Below are 15,573 nucleotides of genomic sequence, written 5' to 3'. Positions count from 1 at the left end.
ATAATATATATATTATTAAAACTATAATGTACTGTTAGTGAAAAAGTAAACAAATAAATAAATAAAATAAAAAAAATTAAAGGGATTAAAAAATAGTTGGTACTTTAAAAGTACAGAGCAACTGTAAAGAAAGGTTCACAATATTTACACAAAATTTGCTATGCTTGTGACTTCAGGGTCATAGCTGGATAATTTATTAGAAATCTCGTTTGTTTTAAAATGCACTATGGGCAGTTATATTTTATGCATAATCCATAAAATATTATTTTTAATTTAAACATTTTTAATTCATATCTCTTTTTATAAAAGAAGTTATAAAAATAAGATATTTCTCTTTATATATACACACATTAGGTAAAGAAAATGGAAATGTTTAATTAATTAATTAATTCCCGCGCTTCTGCTGGAGAGGACTGAATTTAAAAGCAATTTTTTGTTAAAAAATTGTTTAGGGCATTAATACTGTCTCATGTTAATTGGAATGAAAGTTTAGAGTCGTAAACATCCCAAAGTCTGAGCATATGTATATATACATTCACATAAAAGTGAAACGAAAATATATATATATATATATATCTGCAGGGTTTCAAAATAAATTAAATTTAAATAATTCTCTTGCGCTATTGCTGCAAGGAATGAAATTTGAATTTAACAAACATTTTCTATTCGTAAAAAGCAAATTAAAAGTTAATGAAATTTAATGAAAACAAATAAAGGATTAATTATTGCTGCGAACTAATATAAAATATCATTTAAATTCTGAGAGCATATGTAAATCAAGTGCAAGTATCAAAATCCATGAATAAACATATAATTCCAAAAATTTATTTATACTATTATTCACTTATGCATTTTTATAAATTTTTTAGGATTAAATCTATCCTATTATTCATTTATGCATTTTTATAAATTTTTGGAATTATATATTTATTCATGGATTTTGATACTTGCACTTGATTTACATATACTCTCAGAATTTAAATGATATTATAGATTAGTTCGCAGCAATAATTAATCATTTCTTTGTTTGCATTAAATTTCATTTAAATTTAATTAACTTTAAATTTGCTTTTTACGAATAGAGAATGTTTGTTAAATTCAAATATATATGCACAGGATATGCTTTAAATTAGTATTATATAATTTTCAAACTTTTTTGCGGGAAAAATTTAAATAAATAAGAGCATAAATAAAACAATATATTTAATGCATATAATAATAGAAATAAATTATAAAACACGAATATTTCAAATTGGAATAAAAAGGTAAGAAACTTGCAGACAGGGTGCAAAAAGCGTATGGAATTCGAACTCACGACTCCAAAAAATTAACATCGTTACTATCAGCTTTACCACTAAGCTAGGATTGCACGTGAGTCGTATGCATATTTTGGCTTATATACATCATCAAGTAAATCAATTCTTAAAATTTAAGTTTTTTCGTCCTATTTCAGTGTGCTATCGTCTGAAAAATTCACCAGAGTTTGTTCTTCAGCTTCTAGTACATTTTTTACAAAAATCATTGCCTTTTAAAGTGGCGTTCCGATTGAAGTTAAACGGGCTGCTAAAAATATATTTCATGTGCTTACAAATATATGTTAGCCAAAAAGATATATTTATAAAGGGAAATACAAAGTTAACATACTCTTCAATGAACTGGAGTTTTTAAAAGGCTATCAAATTTAATTTATAATTAACATTTTTAGTTATTACCTGTTTCAAAAGAAAAAAATAGCAAATCTTTTAAACATATCTAATTTGCTATAGGAGTTTGATATAGTCAGACATTCATTTTCATTAAAAATAAATGAGTATGCAGAACTAAAAAATAATTATCAGAACAAATTTTGCTATTTCATGGACTTGGAATTATAATTTTTGCCGCTGATTTTCTTGAACTGAATTTCTTGAACGAACAAATACTGTAGTTGCAGTTATCTTGTTTTCTTATCTTTTTTAACTAAATTCAGCAGATTGCTGTCTTTTTCAGCACGCAGATTTCTCGCTGTAATGTTAATTCAGAAATAAGTATTTTTTAGCAAAGCATTCTTTCCCTATTAGCGAGCGTTCATCGCTATTTCTGCCGCCATTAATTTTTAATGACTGCACCTGATTGCTCCTTTTTTACCACGTGACCCCAATGCATCCGCAGACATACGGATAGAAGTTGAACATTGTTGAACTCCATCCGTATGTCATCCGTCACCGCACACCGACCGGATTGCAGATGTCAATCAAAGTGAATTCGCTCGCTGATTGGAGAAACGCATACGCACCGCAACGCATACGCAGCAATGGAAACGGGCCTTAATGCAAATTTTTCATTATTTAAATATAGTACAGGGTTCTAATACTTGGTGACAACAATTTAAAAAGTGATTCGCCGTTTATAGTGAATCAATGCAAAATGCTAAAACGAAATTAATGGCCCTTCTGGGCAAATTGGCCCTTTGGCAGAGCTTAAACTGCGCCGGAACCCCGCTCCGGTACTTCTCAATTTTCGAGATAAATTACACTGCTCGACACTAAAAATGCAACACCAAGAAGGAGTGGTCAGAAATTTATGCAAATTTTAGAGTAGACGCACGTCACTGAGTTATGCGAATGGTGTGAAATGCGCAGCTCTCCGACGCCCGTGAAGGGAAGGAAGGAACGTGCAGAATGGGTAATATTCGTGTCGTTATTTCTGCCAGACGAATTATCGAAGAATGTTGGTTTTTGTCCCGGAGAATACGTGTAATAGGAGAGAATGCCAGGCCAAAGAATATGTATTGTTAAGAAGGAAAGCTTCGCAGGAGCAGAAGTGGCTCCCTCCGAACGAAAAGGGACACAACTACACATGCGTGAAATATCTGTCGCCAAAAAGAGCCAAAGCTCGAAGCTGATGTCGAAGTTCTAACAGATTCGACGGTCACGTTTATCAAGAGTTTAAAGCTGTGTGACTCAATTTTTTTCCTACATATATGCAGATATAAAATCAGACATCAAACTGCGGTATGACAGGACCGGCGGAAGCGGGCCTGCAAGGCCTTTTTTGCAAGCGGGCGCCGACCAGCCGACCGGCACTGAGCTGTTTTCTTTAATGCAAAAGAATTTGCACTTACCAGGGAAGAAAAATAAATGTACCTTAAATGCTACACAGGACAGGGACTATGGACGCTTGCGTCCCCCACCTTTCTTTTTTGCAGAAATATTTGCAGGGGCATTGTTATTTGGTTAACTTTTGCCGTGAGCTGGTATCTGTTTGTTTTGTTTCCGGTGCTGTTGTGGCGTTGCACAAATGGGTTGTGGTAAGACTTAGCTGGTGTTTGGGGAGAGAGAAGTTTCCGGATCATTGTACACGAAGCACTTGGAAAGCATCTAAGTTTGACCCATCACAGGTCAAACTTTTCCTTGTCGTTTGTTAGAAAGATGCTAATTCATCACCAACTGCTCGAAAACGTTATCATAAAGGTTATTGTTTTAGTTTCTTATTAGCTCCAATTTTTTTACTTTTTATCTTTATTTAACAGATGTTATGATTTATTTTAAAAGAAAGATTTTTAGATATTCAATAATTAGAATTGAATTAATTTTAAGTGTTTTCTCACCGTGCTTTTCCATTACCTCTTTTTTTTTTCTTACCGTGCAGTTGAGATTTAGCTGTGCACCGGAGGATTAAATCACACCGCATGACTAGACTAGTTTCCCCTCTGGCCTCATCACATAAGACTGAAAAACGTCTCACTAAATTTTCCATTTTTTTCTTTTTTCTCAAAACCAGTACTTTTTTCTTTTTTCTCAAAGTCCAGGATTGGCGACGCTGCTTCATTATCCTTTATACATTCATTTGCAATTATAAACTCCTGTTGAAAATCGATTTAACATCTTTATTTAACAAATGTTATGATTTATTTTAAAAGAAAGATTAGATATTTAATAATTAGAATTGAATTTTAAAATTTAAATTTCAGTGTGAAATTTTGATTACATGGAAACATAGAAGTCATCCGATGCGCAAAATTCTACATACAAGGGTGAAAATAATGCTGCTCTTCAGAAGCAGGCAGACGCAATGCATCATTTCATAAAGGAGACAAAGATTACTGCGGACGTAAATGATGTTCATATTTAATCAGGAGGAGAATCGTCTACAAAAGAACACACATCATTCAGCCAAAGAACATTAGCTACATTGGATGAAGTTATTGAAAGGACTGATGAAACTCTAATGGAAGAGAATGATGATCCAAGCATAGAATTAAATGAATATTTAAAGATTATCCAGATAATTCGATGGAAGAGGCTGACATAAAGGACAATTCCTTGCTTTATATTGATTTTGATGATCCTGTAAAGTGGCCAACTCTTAGAAACAAAGTGAGAATGATTTGTCTGAAATGGGGCCTATTCAAAGGAAAGGTTTAATGTATCCGAAAAGTAGTAATGGACGTAAATTTAGTGATACATATTACAACAGAAAAATGGAAAGCGGACAATTAATTCCCCTTACATGGCTACTATATTCCATAAATATAATTTCTGTTTTTTGTTTCTGTTGAAAGATATTTGCATCGATTTACAGTAGTATCATCCTAAAAGGCTACAATGATTGAATAAATGTATCTAAAGCCCAGAAAAGGAATGAGACTAATTGAACACATATGAAAAATTTCTTAAAAGGGAAAGAGCTTGAGAAAAATTAAAAAAACTAAAGCAGCAATTGATTCCCAAATACAAGAGATGTACGAAAATGAAAGAAAAAAGGGGGTGGAATTTGGTTAAATGTATTAAGAAGCTCATCTGATGTGCTGTACTAAAAAGACAACGGGAACTTCTCAAAATTAGTGGATTTGTTTGCAAAGTTCGATCTAGTTATGGAACTTCACGTAGATAGAGTATTATGACCTAAAGGTAGCAACAGTTCATTATCTAAGGAAAGATAGTCAAAATGAAATGCTGCAAATTATTGACAATATTCTAAGAGAAAATCTTACTATCTCTTCGAAAAGCGAAGTATTAATCTATAATTTTAGATTGCAGTCTCGATATTAGTAAAACTGAACAGATGAGTCTTGTCATACATTTTGTCTACTGCAGTGATGGAGTGGTAGAAATCAAGGATTATTCTTAGGCTTTCTTAAAGTTGATGATTCTGCAGGTAACGGCCTATGTGAGACAGTAATGGAAATGTTGAAAATGTGGAACATTTTCCTTGATGCTGTGGGAGGCCAGGAATATGACAACTGAGCAAATAATGAAAGGGAAGAAAATAGGTCTTAAAAACAATAGCTTAAAAATAAATCTTAATGCTTTTTATGTTTCTGGTGCCACTCATAGCTTAAATTTAATTATTAACGATGCAGCAAAGGTTGCAGATACAGTTAGTTTGTAGAGTTCCTCACTTTGTAATTCTAAGTTACAGTTGGAAGTGAAGAATATTAAAAACTGATAAGCGAATAATCGCTTGAGTTCGTGTGACAGGAAACAACAAGATAGAAGATTAAACTAACCCTTTATTATTCTAACTAAAGTTTAACAAAACTCCGTCTTGGGAGTGTACAATAAAGCCGAAACTTGGGCTTTAACTTAAGAAACTAAGAATTAAACTAAACTAATCTGAACTAAAGAGATATAGCCGAAGCTATCAAGATTCTAATAGAGTTGGCCTCTTAACGTTAATAGACTGCGAAGCTATCAAGGGCCTAAAGTACGGCCGAGTGTGATAATAGCTTACGAGAGAGTAGCCTAAAAAGGCGGACGCGTGCAGCCAGAATGCCTGGTATCTCTCTTTCTAAGACCTTAGGTCTTAACTTCGCGCTTAAATACCGCTCTTCCTCATTATGTATTCAGACATGATTCTAAAACTACGTTCTGGCCGGAAGTAGTAAGTTGAAGTTAAGAATCGATAGGAAACGAACTTTAACTGAAAATTTAATTGTTAATAAAATTAACATAATCCTTACAAGTTTTTTTTCGACAATTTAAGAATTATGCAATTTATTATTTTCTTCTGGCGATGGGCAGTTCTTTTAAAAAAACATTTGCTGTTTAACTTTAAAGCCCCTCTCAAACACTCGATGGGAAAGCAAAATTGAAGTCATTCTATCTTTAAGATATCAACTAGGAGAAATCTATGACGCTCAAAGAAGTGCAACATGCAGCACAAAGTCTGTGTGCCAAAATTAAGGATTATAAATTTATTTGTTCCTTGATACTTTGCCACGATTTGCGTAACAGGATTAATCCTGGCAGCAAACAATTGCAAGCAAAGGGGTTGAGTGTTACACTAGCCTTAAAGACAGTAAGTAAGATAAAAGCATTCATTGAAGAATATAGAGAAAGCCAAAGAACTTAGTGAAGAAGCGGATGGCGAGCAATAGTTTAAAACTGTTGAAGAAGTCCTACGAAAGAAAAATAAATGTCACTTTGATTACGAACATTCTGATGAAGACCCTTAATCTCCATAGAAGAGAAGTTTAGGGAAAATGTCTTTTTTAGAATTTTGGATATTGCTTGGGCATCATTAAATGAAAGGTTTTATGCAATCAGTGGCGTAGCTAGGATTCCAGCGCCCGGGGAAACTGATGAATTTGCACCCCTTTCTGTGTGCCAAGAATGGAAAATTTTTCATTAAAAAAATTCGTAGCATCAATTGGCGGCGTCTGGATGCTGCACCCAGGGACAGATGTCCCCTCGTGCCCCACGCTAGCTACGCCACTGTATGCAATGAAAAAATCACTGAGACAATTTTAGTTTCCTGGGTAATTTATCAGAAATTGATAATGCAAATTTGAAAATAAAATGCAGTAAATTAGAAAACTTGTTACAGTGTGGTGACAATAAAGATATTAACACAGACCTTTATGACGAAATAGTAGCTTTGAAAGATATTTTTACAACCAGTATGAATGACACATTCGATATTCTGAACTTAATTGTGTCAAATAATTTGTGCTTCCCGAACTTGAAGATCATACTGAGAATACTACTTAGCATTCCTGTTAGTGTTCCTAGTAGCAAAAGATCATTCTCCAAATTAAAATTGATCAAGACATATTTATGGTGAAATATATCGCAAGAAAGACTCATAAATTTAGCTTGATTGCCACTGAAAATGAAATCTGTTAAGAGATAAGATGCAAAAGAAATTATAGAAAAGTTTGTAAATATGATATTCAGAAAAATAAATTATTCTCGTTAAATTGTTAAAAACATTTCAACAAATGCTTTCTTCAAAACATCCTTCTCCTATATAGAAATTAAAAAAAAAGTCGGGGACGAGGACTTCAGCTATTTTGCAGGCGGGCGCCGGATAACCTTCCGCCGGCGCTGGGGAGGATAACTATCTATAAGCTCTCTCGCTGGAGATCCAACGACCATTGCTTGTAATAGGTATCGAAATTTGTCATCGTCATCTACATTTACATCTTCGTCGATCTTCTTAAACTGTCCCCAAAATCCTAACGAATTTCGGGTCTCGCCATTGAATTTTTGAAGCTCCAACTGTGGTAATTTAAAGTTCCTTTTCGTGGAATTTTTTAAAGTCCCAGGTGTAATTACAGGAGTGGAATTCACCATTTTATTTTCTAATTTTGTTTTTAAACTGATATATTTATCACGATATGTTTCATTCGTGTCAAAATCAGGCAAATATTCACCTTCCTTTTCACTTTTCAACAAAATTTCGGAGATTTGTGATTGAACTTCATCTAATCTGTTGAATTTTCCTTCCAACTGTGAGCTCAATACTTGGAGCTGATTAACCTCCACGCCAGGCTTTAGAATTTCAGCATCTAAAGCACTGGCAGTAATCGTAAATGATTGCCTTAGTGGCTTACGCTTTCTTAATAAAATTTCCATGATTTTAAATTCAATATGTCCAATATATTCAAATAATAAAGGATATAATCAAATAAATCATAAACTCACTTGATAAATTCCAATACGAAATCGATGTTTCGTTTTTAAACCGTTGTTTCGTTTTCTTCAAATAGCCATTCCGTCTTGTCACCGGACGCCAGTTGTTTGAAATTAATCAATTTTTTGACTTATTTAATAACTTCGGACGAATGGTAATATATTTCACAGAGAAAACCTTGGCACAGCTTTAGTATAGCCCACCCGGAATTTTAAACAAAAAAAAAAATATCGCCAAGAACGGCGATAAATGATATGATCTGGTAACCCATACTATTCGCCAAACGCAATGTAAACAAGAGGATGGAATTACGGTTACAGCTAATTTAGTAGTCAGTTACATTTATTCAATTTCAATACAAATTACCGACATATCCGTTTACTCAAAGTTTAATGCACGTGCCCTGTATTCTTACTTTTCCGGTATAGATTTCTCTTAAAAATTCTCTCACGCTGCGTTGCAGGAGGAAATACAACATTTTAAATTAGAATTCTACTAAAATTAATATCTAAATACACAATTCGTAACACTGTTATTGGCGATTGTTTAACACTCAGATACCGTGAATACTATTTTGTATATATATTTTTGGCTACTTGAGGTGATATTTTTGCGTTTAGTTATTGCTTGCTCTAAACCTGCTGTTAGTGATGTTGTAATTAAATATCAGGAGATTATAAAGGAAAATTTAAGGTGGGAGTTTTCAAACAAGCGTAAAATTTTGGAAACAGATATTTTATGTATGAATTAACAATAGGGTATGAACCTTTTAGAGGATTTTTGATGGATTGTCGATTACTCAAGGATAACGTTTTCTGTGAAAAATGCAAGATACCATGCTGGTTAGTTAGTCAGAAAAAGTCACCGAATGGTAGTATTTGCAAGAAGTGTACGGCTGAGAAATCAATTAGGCTATGATCTTGATTCGCCTGTAGTAAACTCAATTTTTCTAGGAACTTTTTTTTTTTTTTTTTTTTTTTCAACGCGAATCAATGGAGTTGCTTATGCGCGAATTTCTGCAATTCTCCGATTTCTTTTAAGTGAAAGCAGATTTCTTAGTATATGAGCAATGCAGAGTTTATTCAATTTCTGATTTTTAAGTAAAAAGAGATCGCTATATACATGGGCAAAGCCAATGCAGTGCGCAATGCCGAGGTTGTGCACGGTGTAGAGTTTGTGCAATTCTAAGATGTTTTTTTAAGTAAAAATAGATCGATGTGTACATGGGCAGAGCCAATGTAGTGCGCAATGCCGAGGTTGTGCGCGGTGCCTAGTTTGTGCAGTTCTAGGATGTTTTTTAAGTGAAAATAGATCGATGTGTACATGGGCACAGCCAATGTAGTGCGCAATGCCGAGGTTGTGCGCGGTGCCTAGTTTGCGCAATTCTGGATGTTTTTTAAGTGAAAATAGATGTGTACATGGGCAAAGCCAATGTAGTGCGCAATGCCGAGGTTGTGCGCGGTGCCTAGTTTGTGCAATTCTAGGATGATTTTTAAGTGAAAATAGATCGATGTGTACATGGGCACAGTCAATGTAGTGCATAATGCCGAGGTTGTGCGCGGTGCCTAGTTTGTGCAAATCTAGGATGTTTTTTTAAGCCAATGTAGTGCGCAATGCCGAGGTTGTGCGCGGTGCCTAGTTTGCGCAATTCTAGGATGTTTTTTGAAGTGAAAATCGATCGATGTGTACATGGGCAAAGCCAATGTAGTGCGCAATGCCGAGGTTGTGCTCGGTGCCTAGTTTGTGCAATTCTAGGATGTTTTTTTAAGTGAAAATAGATGGATGTGTACATGGGCAAAGCCAATGTAGTGCGCAGTGCCTAGTTTGTACAATTCTAGGATGTTTTTTTAAGTGAAAATAGATCGATGTGTACATGGGCACAGCCAATGTAGTGCGCAATGCCTAGTTTGCGCAATTCTAGGATGTTTCTTTAAGTGAAAATAGATCGATGTGTACATGGGCAAAGCCAATGTAGTGCGCTATGCCGAGGTTGTGCTCGGTGCCTAGTTTGTGCAATTCTAGGATTTTTTTTAAGTGAAAATAGATCGATGTGTACATGGGCACAGCCAATGTAGTGCGCAATGCCGAGGTTGTGCGCAATGCCGAGGTTGTGCGCGGCGCCTAGTTTGTGCAATTATAGGATGTTTTTTTAAGTGAAATTAGATCGATGTGTACATGGGCAGAGCCAATGTAGTACGCAATGCCGAGGTTGTGCAATTCTCTGACATTTTTAAGGTGGAAATAGATGGATGTGTACATGGACACCGAGCTTTGATGTTTTTCGGGCGAATACGGATCGTTGTGTACAAAGGAAAACGAGATAATGTGTGACAAGCTGTAATGTAACGTATTTTATATGCAATGTTTAACATATCGTTTGTGTATTTTTAATTTGTATTGTTGTTTTAATTGTGAATTATATTTAAGACATCATTTTTCATTTAAATTGTATTTTTAATTTTTTGGTTTTGATATGTTTATAATGCTTTCCGACTTACGATATATATCGATAGCCCAACGATCTACTCAACAGTAGCAAAACTGTAAACTTTGACCCTATAAGTAACTTTTACCTCAGTTTTATAATACGTAGTGTTTGCAATCGTAATCGCACTTGATAATGTGAGTTCTTTGATAATATAGTGTCTCAAAAAAGTGATGGGACACTTGTGCTTTACAAAAGGAAACTGTAGTAAAATAAATTAAAAAAACATGTAAAATTTTTTTGTGGGTGTGTTTCATATTTAAATTTAATAACAATTATTACATCACATACATTTTCTCAAAATGTTAATTTAATAAAAATACAATTGTTTAGAACGGAGCAAAAAATGGTTCACATAAGTGATGGGACACCATTAGATACTACTACGTACTATGCAACAAAAATCGTCTGAAGTAAACAATGAAAATATTTTTTGGGGTTTTTATTTTTACTCAAAAGCAATTGGCAATAATTTATCGCAATCGTCTGCAGTATTTCTCTCCAGTTTGTTTTGGAATTTTTATGTTTTTTATCTCTGTGCAGCCATGAATGCTAAACGAAAAGAAACTTTGCCTGAAATTCGAAAATTAGTTGTTAATTTGCATATTGAACGTGGAAATTCTATTAGAGAAACTGCTGAAACCGTTAACCTGAGTCATTCAACAGTTTTTAATATCATTAAACGATATAAAAAGAATCATATGATTCAGGATAAAAGAAGACTTGGCCGACCATCAAAGCTATCCAAATGGACTAAAGCGAATTATCGTTCGAAATATTAAAAAAAATCCAAGAATGAGTGCTCCCAAAGTTGCTGCTGATTTACAAGCATTATATAGAGTAATTGTTAATCCTGAGACTATTGGAAGAGTAATTCGATCTGCTGGATATCACGGTAGAGCAGTCAGGAAAAAATTCTTCGTGAGTGAAAAGAATAGAAACCTCAGACTGGCTTTCGCAAAATCCAACATAAATAAGAATTCTGATTACTGGAATGAAGTTATATTTGCTGATGAGAGTAAATTTAATATATTTGATTCTGACGGTAGAATCTTGGTGTGGAGAAAACCCAGGGATAATTTCGCAAACACACCATTTCTTCAAAACAACAATTAAAATCGGTGCTTCAAGAAGAATGGGGTAAAATCACTCCAGAAATCGCAAAAAAATTAGTCGAATCCATCCCAAGAAGATTAAATCATGTTTTAAAAGTAAAAGGAAATCCAACAAAATATTAAAACCTTTTATAAAGTAAAATTTTTGGATAAATATTTGATGGAAAAGTAAGTGTCCCATCACTTATGTGAGCCATTTTTTGCTCCGTTCTAAACAATTGTATTTTTATTAAATTGATATTTTAATATTTTGAGAAAATGTATGTGATGTAATAATTGTTACTAAATTTAAGTATGAAACACACCCACAAAATATTTTTACATGTTTTTTAAAATTTATTTTACTACAGTTTCCTTTTGTAAAGCACAAGTGTCCCATCACTTTTGTGAGACACTGTATGTGTGTGTGTATGTGAAGCATTGCTTAGTGTTCCTAATTTGTAGTATTTATTTTCTTATAATATTTTCTTTCATTGCGAGAAATTAAATTTTTTATTTATTTATGTGTAGAATTCTAGTATGCCTGCCTACAGAGAATATACTGTGATTTAGAAATTTAAGAACCTGTTTTTCATTAATGTGAAGTTTAAATTTTTAGAAAATAATGAAAATTGTCTACTTACTGGTATATAAGGGATTATGTTGTTACGTAGGAAAACGTTAATTTGTAAATATGATAAAATTGATATGTTCCAGAGTATTAATTAAAAAAAAACTTTTTTTTTATTTGTATAAATGCTAAAGCTTAAAAATCTTTGAAAATATGAAAGCTGTATGAAATACAAGTATGAGAGACTGCGACGTTCTTTTCGTTGTAATAACTGGTAGAATTCGATGATAATACTGATAATTTTAAATATAAACAATTTATTATACTTATTTTCAGTTACGCCTAAGCTCAGAAATGTAAATTTAAAGAATTTGATGTTAATTTACAATAATGAACAATTCATTATTTTTTTAAAGAGAAAATACAAATTACGCGTAGCATGAAGAATACATTGTGACGTCACACCAAATTATTTATTAAAGGTGAAATATCTAAAGGTTTCCGGTATTGTTTTTAAAATTACATCCTTTTAACCTTAATCATTTTTATTAATCATTTCTTAATATTTCTTTTTCTTAAAATCGTGTATAATAGTCGTAAACTTATTTCTATTATCCACGATTTCTGGTGAAATCAAGATGGCCACCATTTTTTGAAACACGGAGTTTCGTCGAAAATCTGGATGGCAACCATTTTTCAAAACAACGTATTTTATGTGCTTTGGCGCCAAACCAAATTCGCCAAACTTTGAAGGTGGGCTATACTAAAGCTGTTCCAAAACCTTTTAATTAACAACGAACTTACTTATTTAGCATTCTAAACATATCCGAAAAGAATAACATTCCATGCGTTATCACGCTCAAAGTAATATATAACAAAACATCACTGTTGCCACAAAAAATCTACATTATAATGAACATATTAAATTATTGTGTATTAACTGAGTTCGTGCACGTTCCTGAATATTTGACCATCAATAAGTCTCAGGGTCAAGCGCTTAAGCGTGTTGGCATTTTTTTACCTGAGCCTGCATTTGGACACGGTCAACTTTATGTTGCCTGTTCAAGAATTCGTGAAAGAACGGACGTAAAAATAATGCATGGTCCTCTGCAGGGCGAGCTTAAAAATGATGGAAAGATCTACACAAGAAATGTTGTGTACAAAGAGATCTTTGACATGTGAATTAGCATTTTATTTAAATCACCTTTATTTATTGACCTAGTGGTGGCTCTTAAGAAATGTATCGCCAGTGGTTTCCTTCATTGCACTCTACTTTAAGTAATTAAGCAGGTAGAAGATGGAAACCCCGTGGGGCAGTAAGCAAAGGGGCGTTCTCGCCGCCTGCCCTGGGTAATTCAGTTTAAATTAGCAGACACCTCTGCACAAATCATTTTAATTACAATTTATAATATCTAGAGCAGCGGTCATTTCGTACCGCGGGGCGTTTTAGTCTTTAATAACCATTTACAGTTTGTTTACCATAATGCAATTCATAACGAAAATAAATAAATAAATAAATAAAAAATTACGGAACAGCTGTGTATTGCAATAATTTTATGTTGCCAATAGTTTTATGCTAATTTTTTTTTTTAAAATACAGAATGCAGGAAAGACAACTTCATTACGCGAAACATTGAATTTTTAAAAGGCGAGCTGATATATTTTTTTCGTGATTTCACATGCACAGAAAAACAAATTATTATAAAATTTTGTGAAAAAGAACCACAACAGCTAATTATTCCATTCTGCTTTTTCCATTTAGTTCTGAATTACTGGCAACAATAGATGTAGTGAGATAAGCCGCATTTTGGTGTAAAATTGTTATGAATGATTATTAAAGATGGAAACCTTACGATTGGAAGATTTGAGTTTGTCGCACATAATTGAGAATTTTTCTATTTTTAATTATGCATATTCTTCTTCAGAAAATTTATCTCTGCAGAGAAATCTACAATTTTTGCGTAAGAATGATTTATTATTCTTTAAATTTTGTGCGTGAAGTGAAAATATCTGAAATCAACAAAATTGTTCCGGCTTCATAACGTATATTGTTGTTTTTCAAAAAGTATAAAAATAATCGCTCACTGAATTGAAGTCATATTTCCAAGATAATAGAACTATGGCGTTTTCTTAATGTGATATGTTCAAATTAGATTACTTTTGCTGCTTATCTTTGAAACCGAAAATTGACGTCATTGTTTATCATCATTGTTTTAAGTATTTATATGGAAAAGTAAATTTAAGGGGTATTGTGAAGAATTGATTTTACTATGTTAAATAGGGTGCCATTTTAATATTTCAATTCCGAAATAAATCCTTTAGTAATTTAAAAAAAATGGAAGACTTTTTTTTTTTTTTGGCTCTGTTTTTCGTATCTTGATAAATAAATGGTTAAGTTTTTGTTACCTTTTTCGTTTTTACCAGCTTGGAAATATTTTATTAAGTAAAGTATAGTCTGTTTTCACGTTCTAAACGTAAATAGTGTTATGTTTCTGTATAAGCACTTCTGTATGGCTGAATGCCCTGAGCAGCAGAGTGTTCAGTAGTACACAATAGCTGTGAGGTGGATGTAAGTTGGAACTTGCGGCCTAAAAAGTTGTGGACAAGTAATATGTCCAGTGTTATTTAATATTGTATTTTTATTTTTCCTTAACCGCTTAACTGCTGCAGAAAACATACAAGATTCACTCCCTAGTGCCACTGTCTGTTACACAGGTACGCATAGTTTTGTGATGTATAAAGGGCCATTCCCACTGGGATTTATCTGATCTAACAAAGTCATTTTCATGCGTTGACTACCTCCACTATACCTGCAGTTCAGATTTTTTAATTTGCTGCCCTATGGGAAAAAAACTGGTTTTGGAGATGTATCGGCTACGTCAGTTGTCTCCGTTGACTCATAAACCCAAGTGGGAACAGCCATTTAGGGAGAAAGTAAGTTTTGCTGTCTAAAAACTGTTTACTTTCACAAAATAATGAAAAAATGAAAATAACAGTATTAATTGTTCAGAGTAAAAGTATAATAAAAAAGATGTAAGTATAATAAAAATGATGTTTGTATAATAAAAAAAAAACCAAAAAAAAATGGATCAATTTATTTTTAGACCAGTAAAGTGTAATATCAGGTTTCAGTGCAAATTCAGTATACCTAAAAAACCATATATTTCTTCTAAATTAGTTGGATGCCAAGATTTTGTTTTAGATTTTTCTTTTGCAGAATGTTAGTTTATGTACTGATCTGCAAAATGGTTAGTTTACAGTAACAATGTGGAGCACGAGCAGTTTATCAAAAAAGATAAGTAGGTTTGAAAACGCCGTTATATCTTTCTTTATTCGTGGCTGTCCTGAAAATGGAAAGCGTGGAGGCGGAAAATGGAAAGCGTGGAGACACACACACACACACAAAAAAAATATATATATATGATTTACTTAAACAGAAACACGAGCAAAAACTGTTCAGTCATTATTCATCACTGTCAGACATATTCGTAAACACCAGCTACAAACAGTAAACGAAAAGGGAA

General features: G+C 33.1%; 1 protein-coding gene across 1 annotated transcript in view; it reads left to right on the top strand.

Moving 5' to 3' along the window:
• Positions 1-13,828: 13,828 nt before the first annotated feature.
• The window catches only part of LOC118194572 (uncharacterized), a 61,652-nt gene continuing 59,907 nt past the window's right edge, over positions 13,829-15,573 (top strand). The window contains exon 1 of the mRNA XM_085813604.1: positions 13,829-14,010. Within this exon, the coding sequence (XP_085669730.1) occupies positions 13,890-14,010 (121 nt within the window). The 5' untranslated portion in view covers positions 13,829-13,889. The remainder of the gene's footprint in view (positions 14,011-15,573) is intronic.

This window comes from Stegodyphus dumicola, chromosome 3 (genome assembly GCF_044657685.1).
Source record: "Stegodyphus dumicola isolate Sdum_Otavi_A_Nest chromosome 3, ASM4465768v1".
In the NCBI taxonomy this organism is placed as follows: domain Eukaryota; kingdom Metazoa; phylum Arthropoda; class Arachnida; order Araneae; family Eresidae; genus Stegodyphus; species Stegodyphus dumicola.
This window is presented reverse-complemented; position numbering and strand designations above follow the sequence as displayed.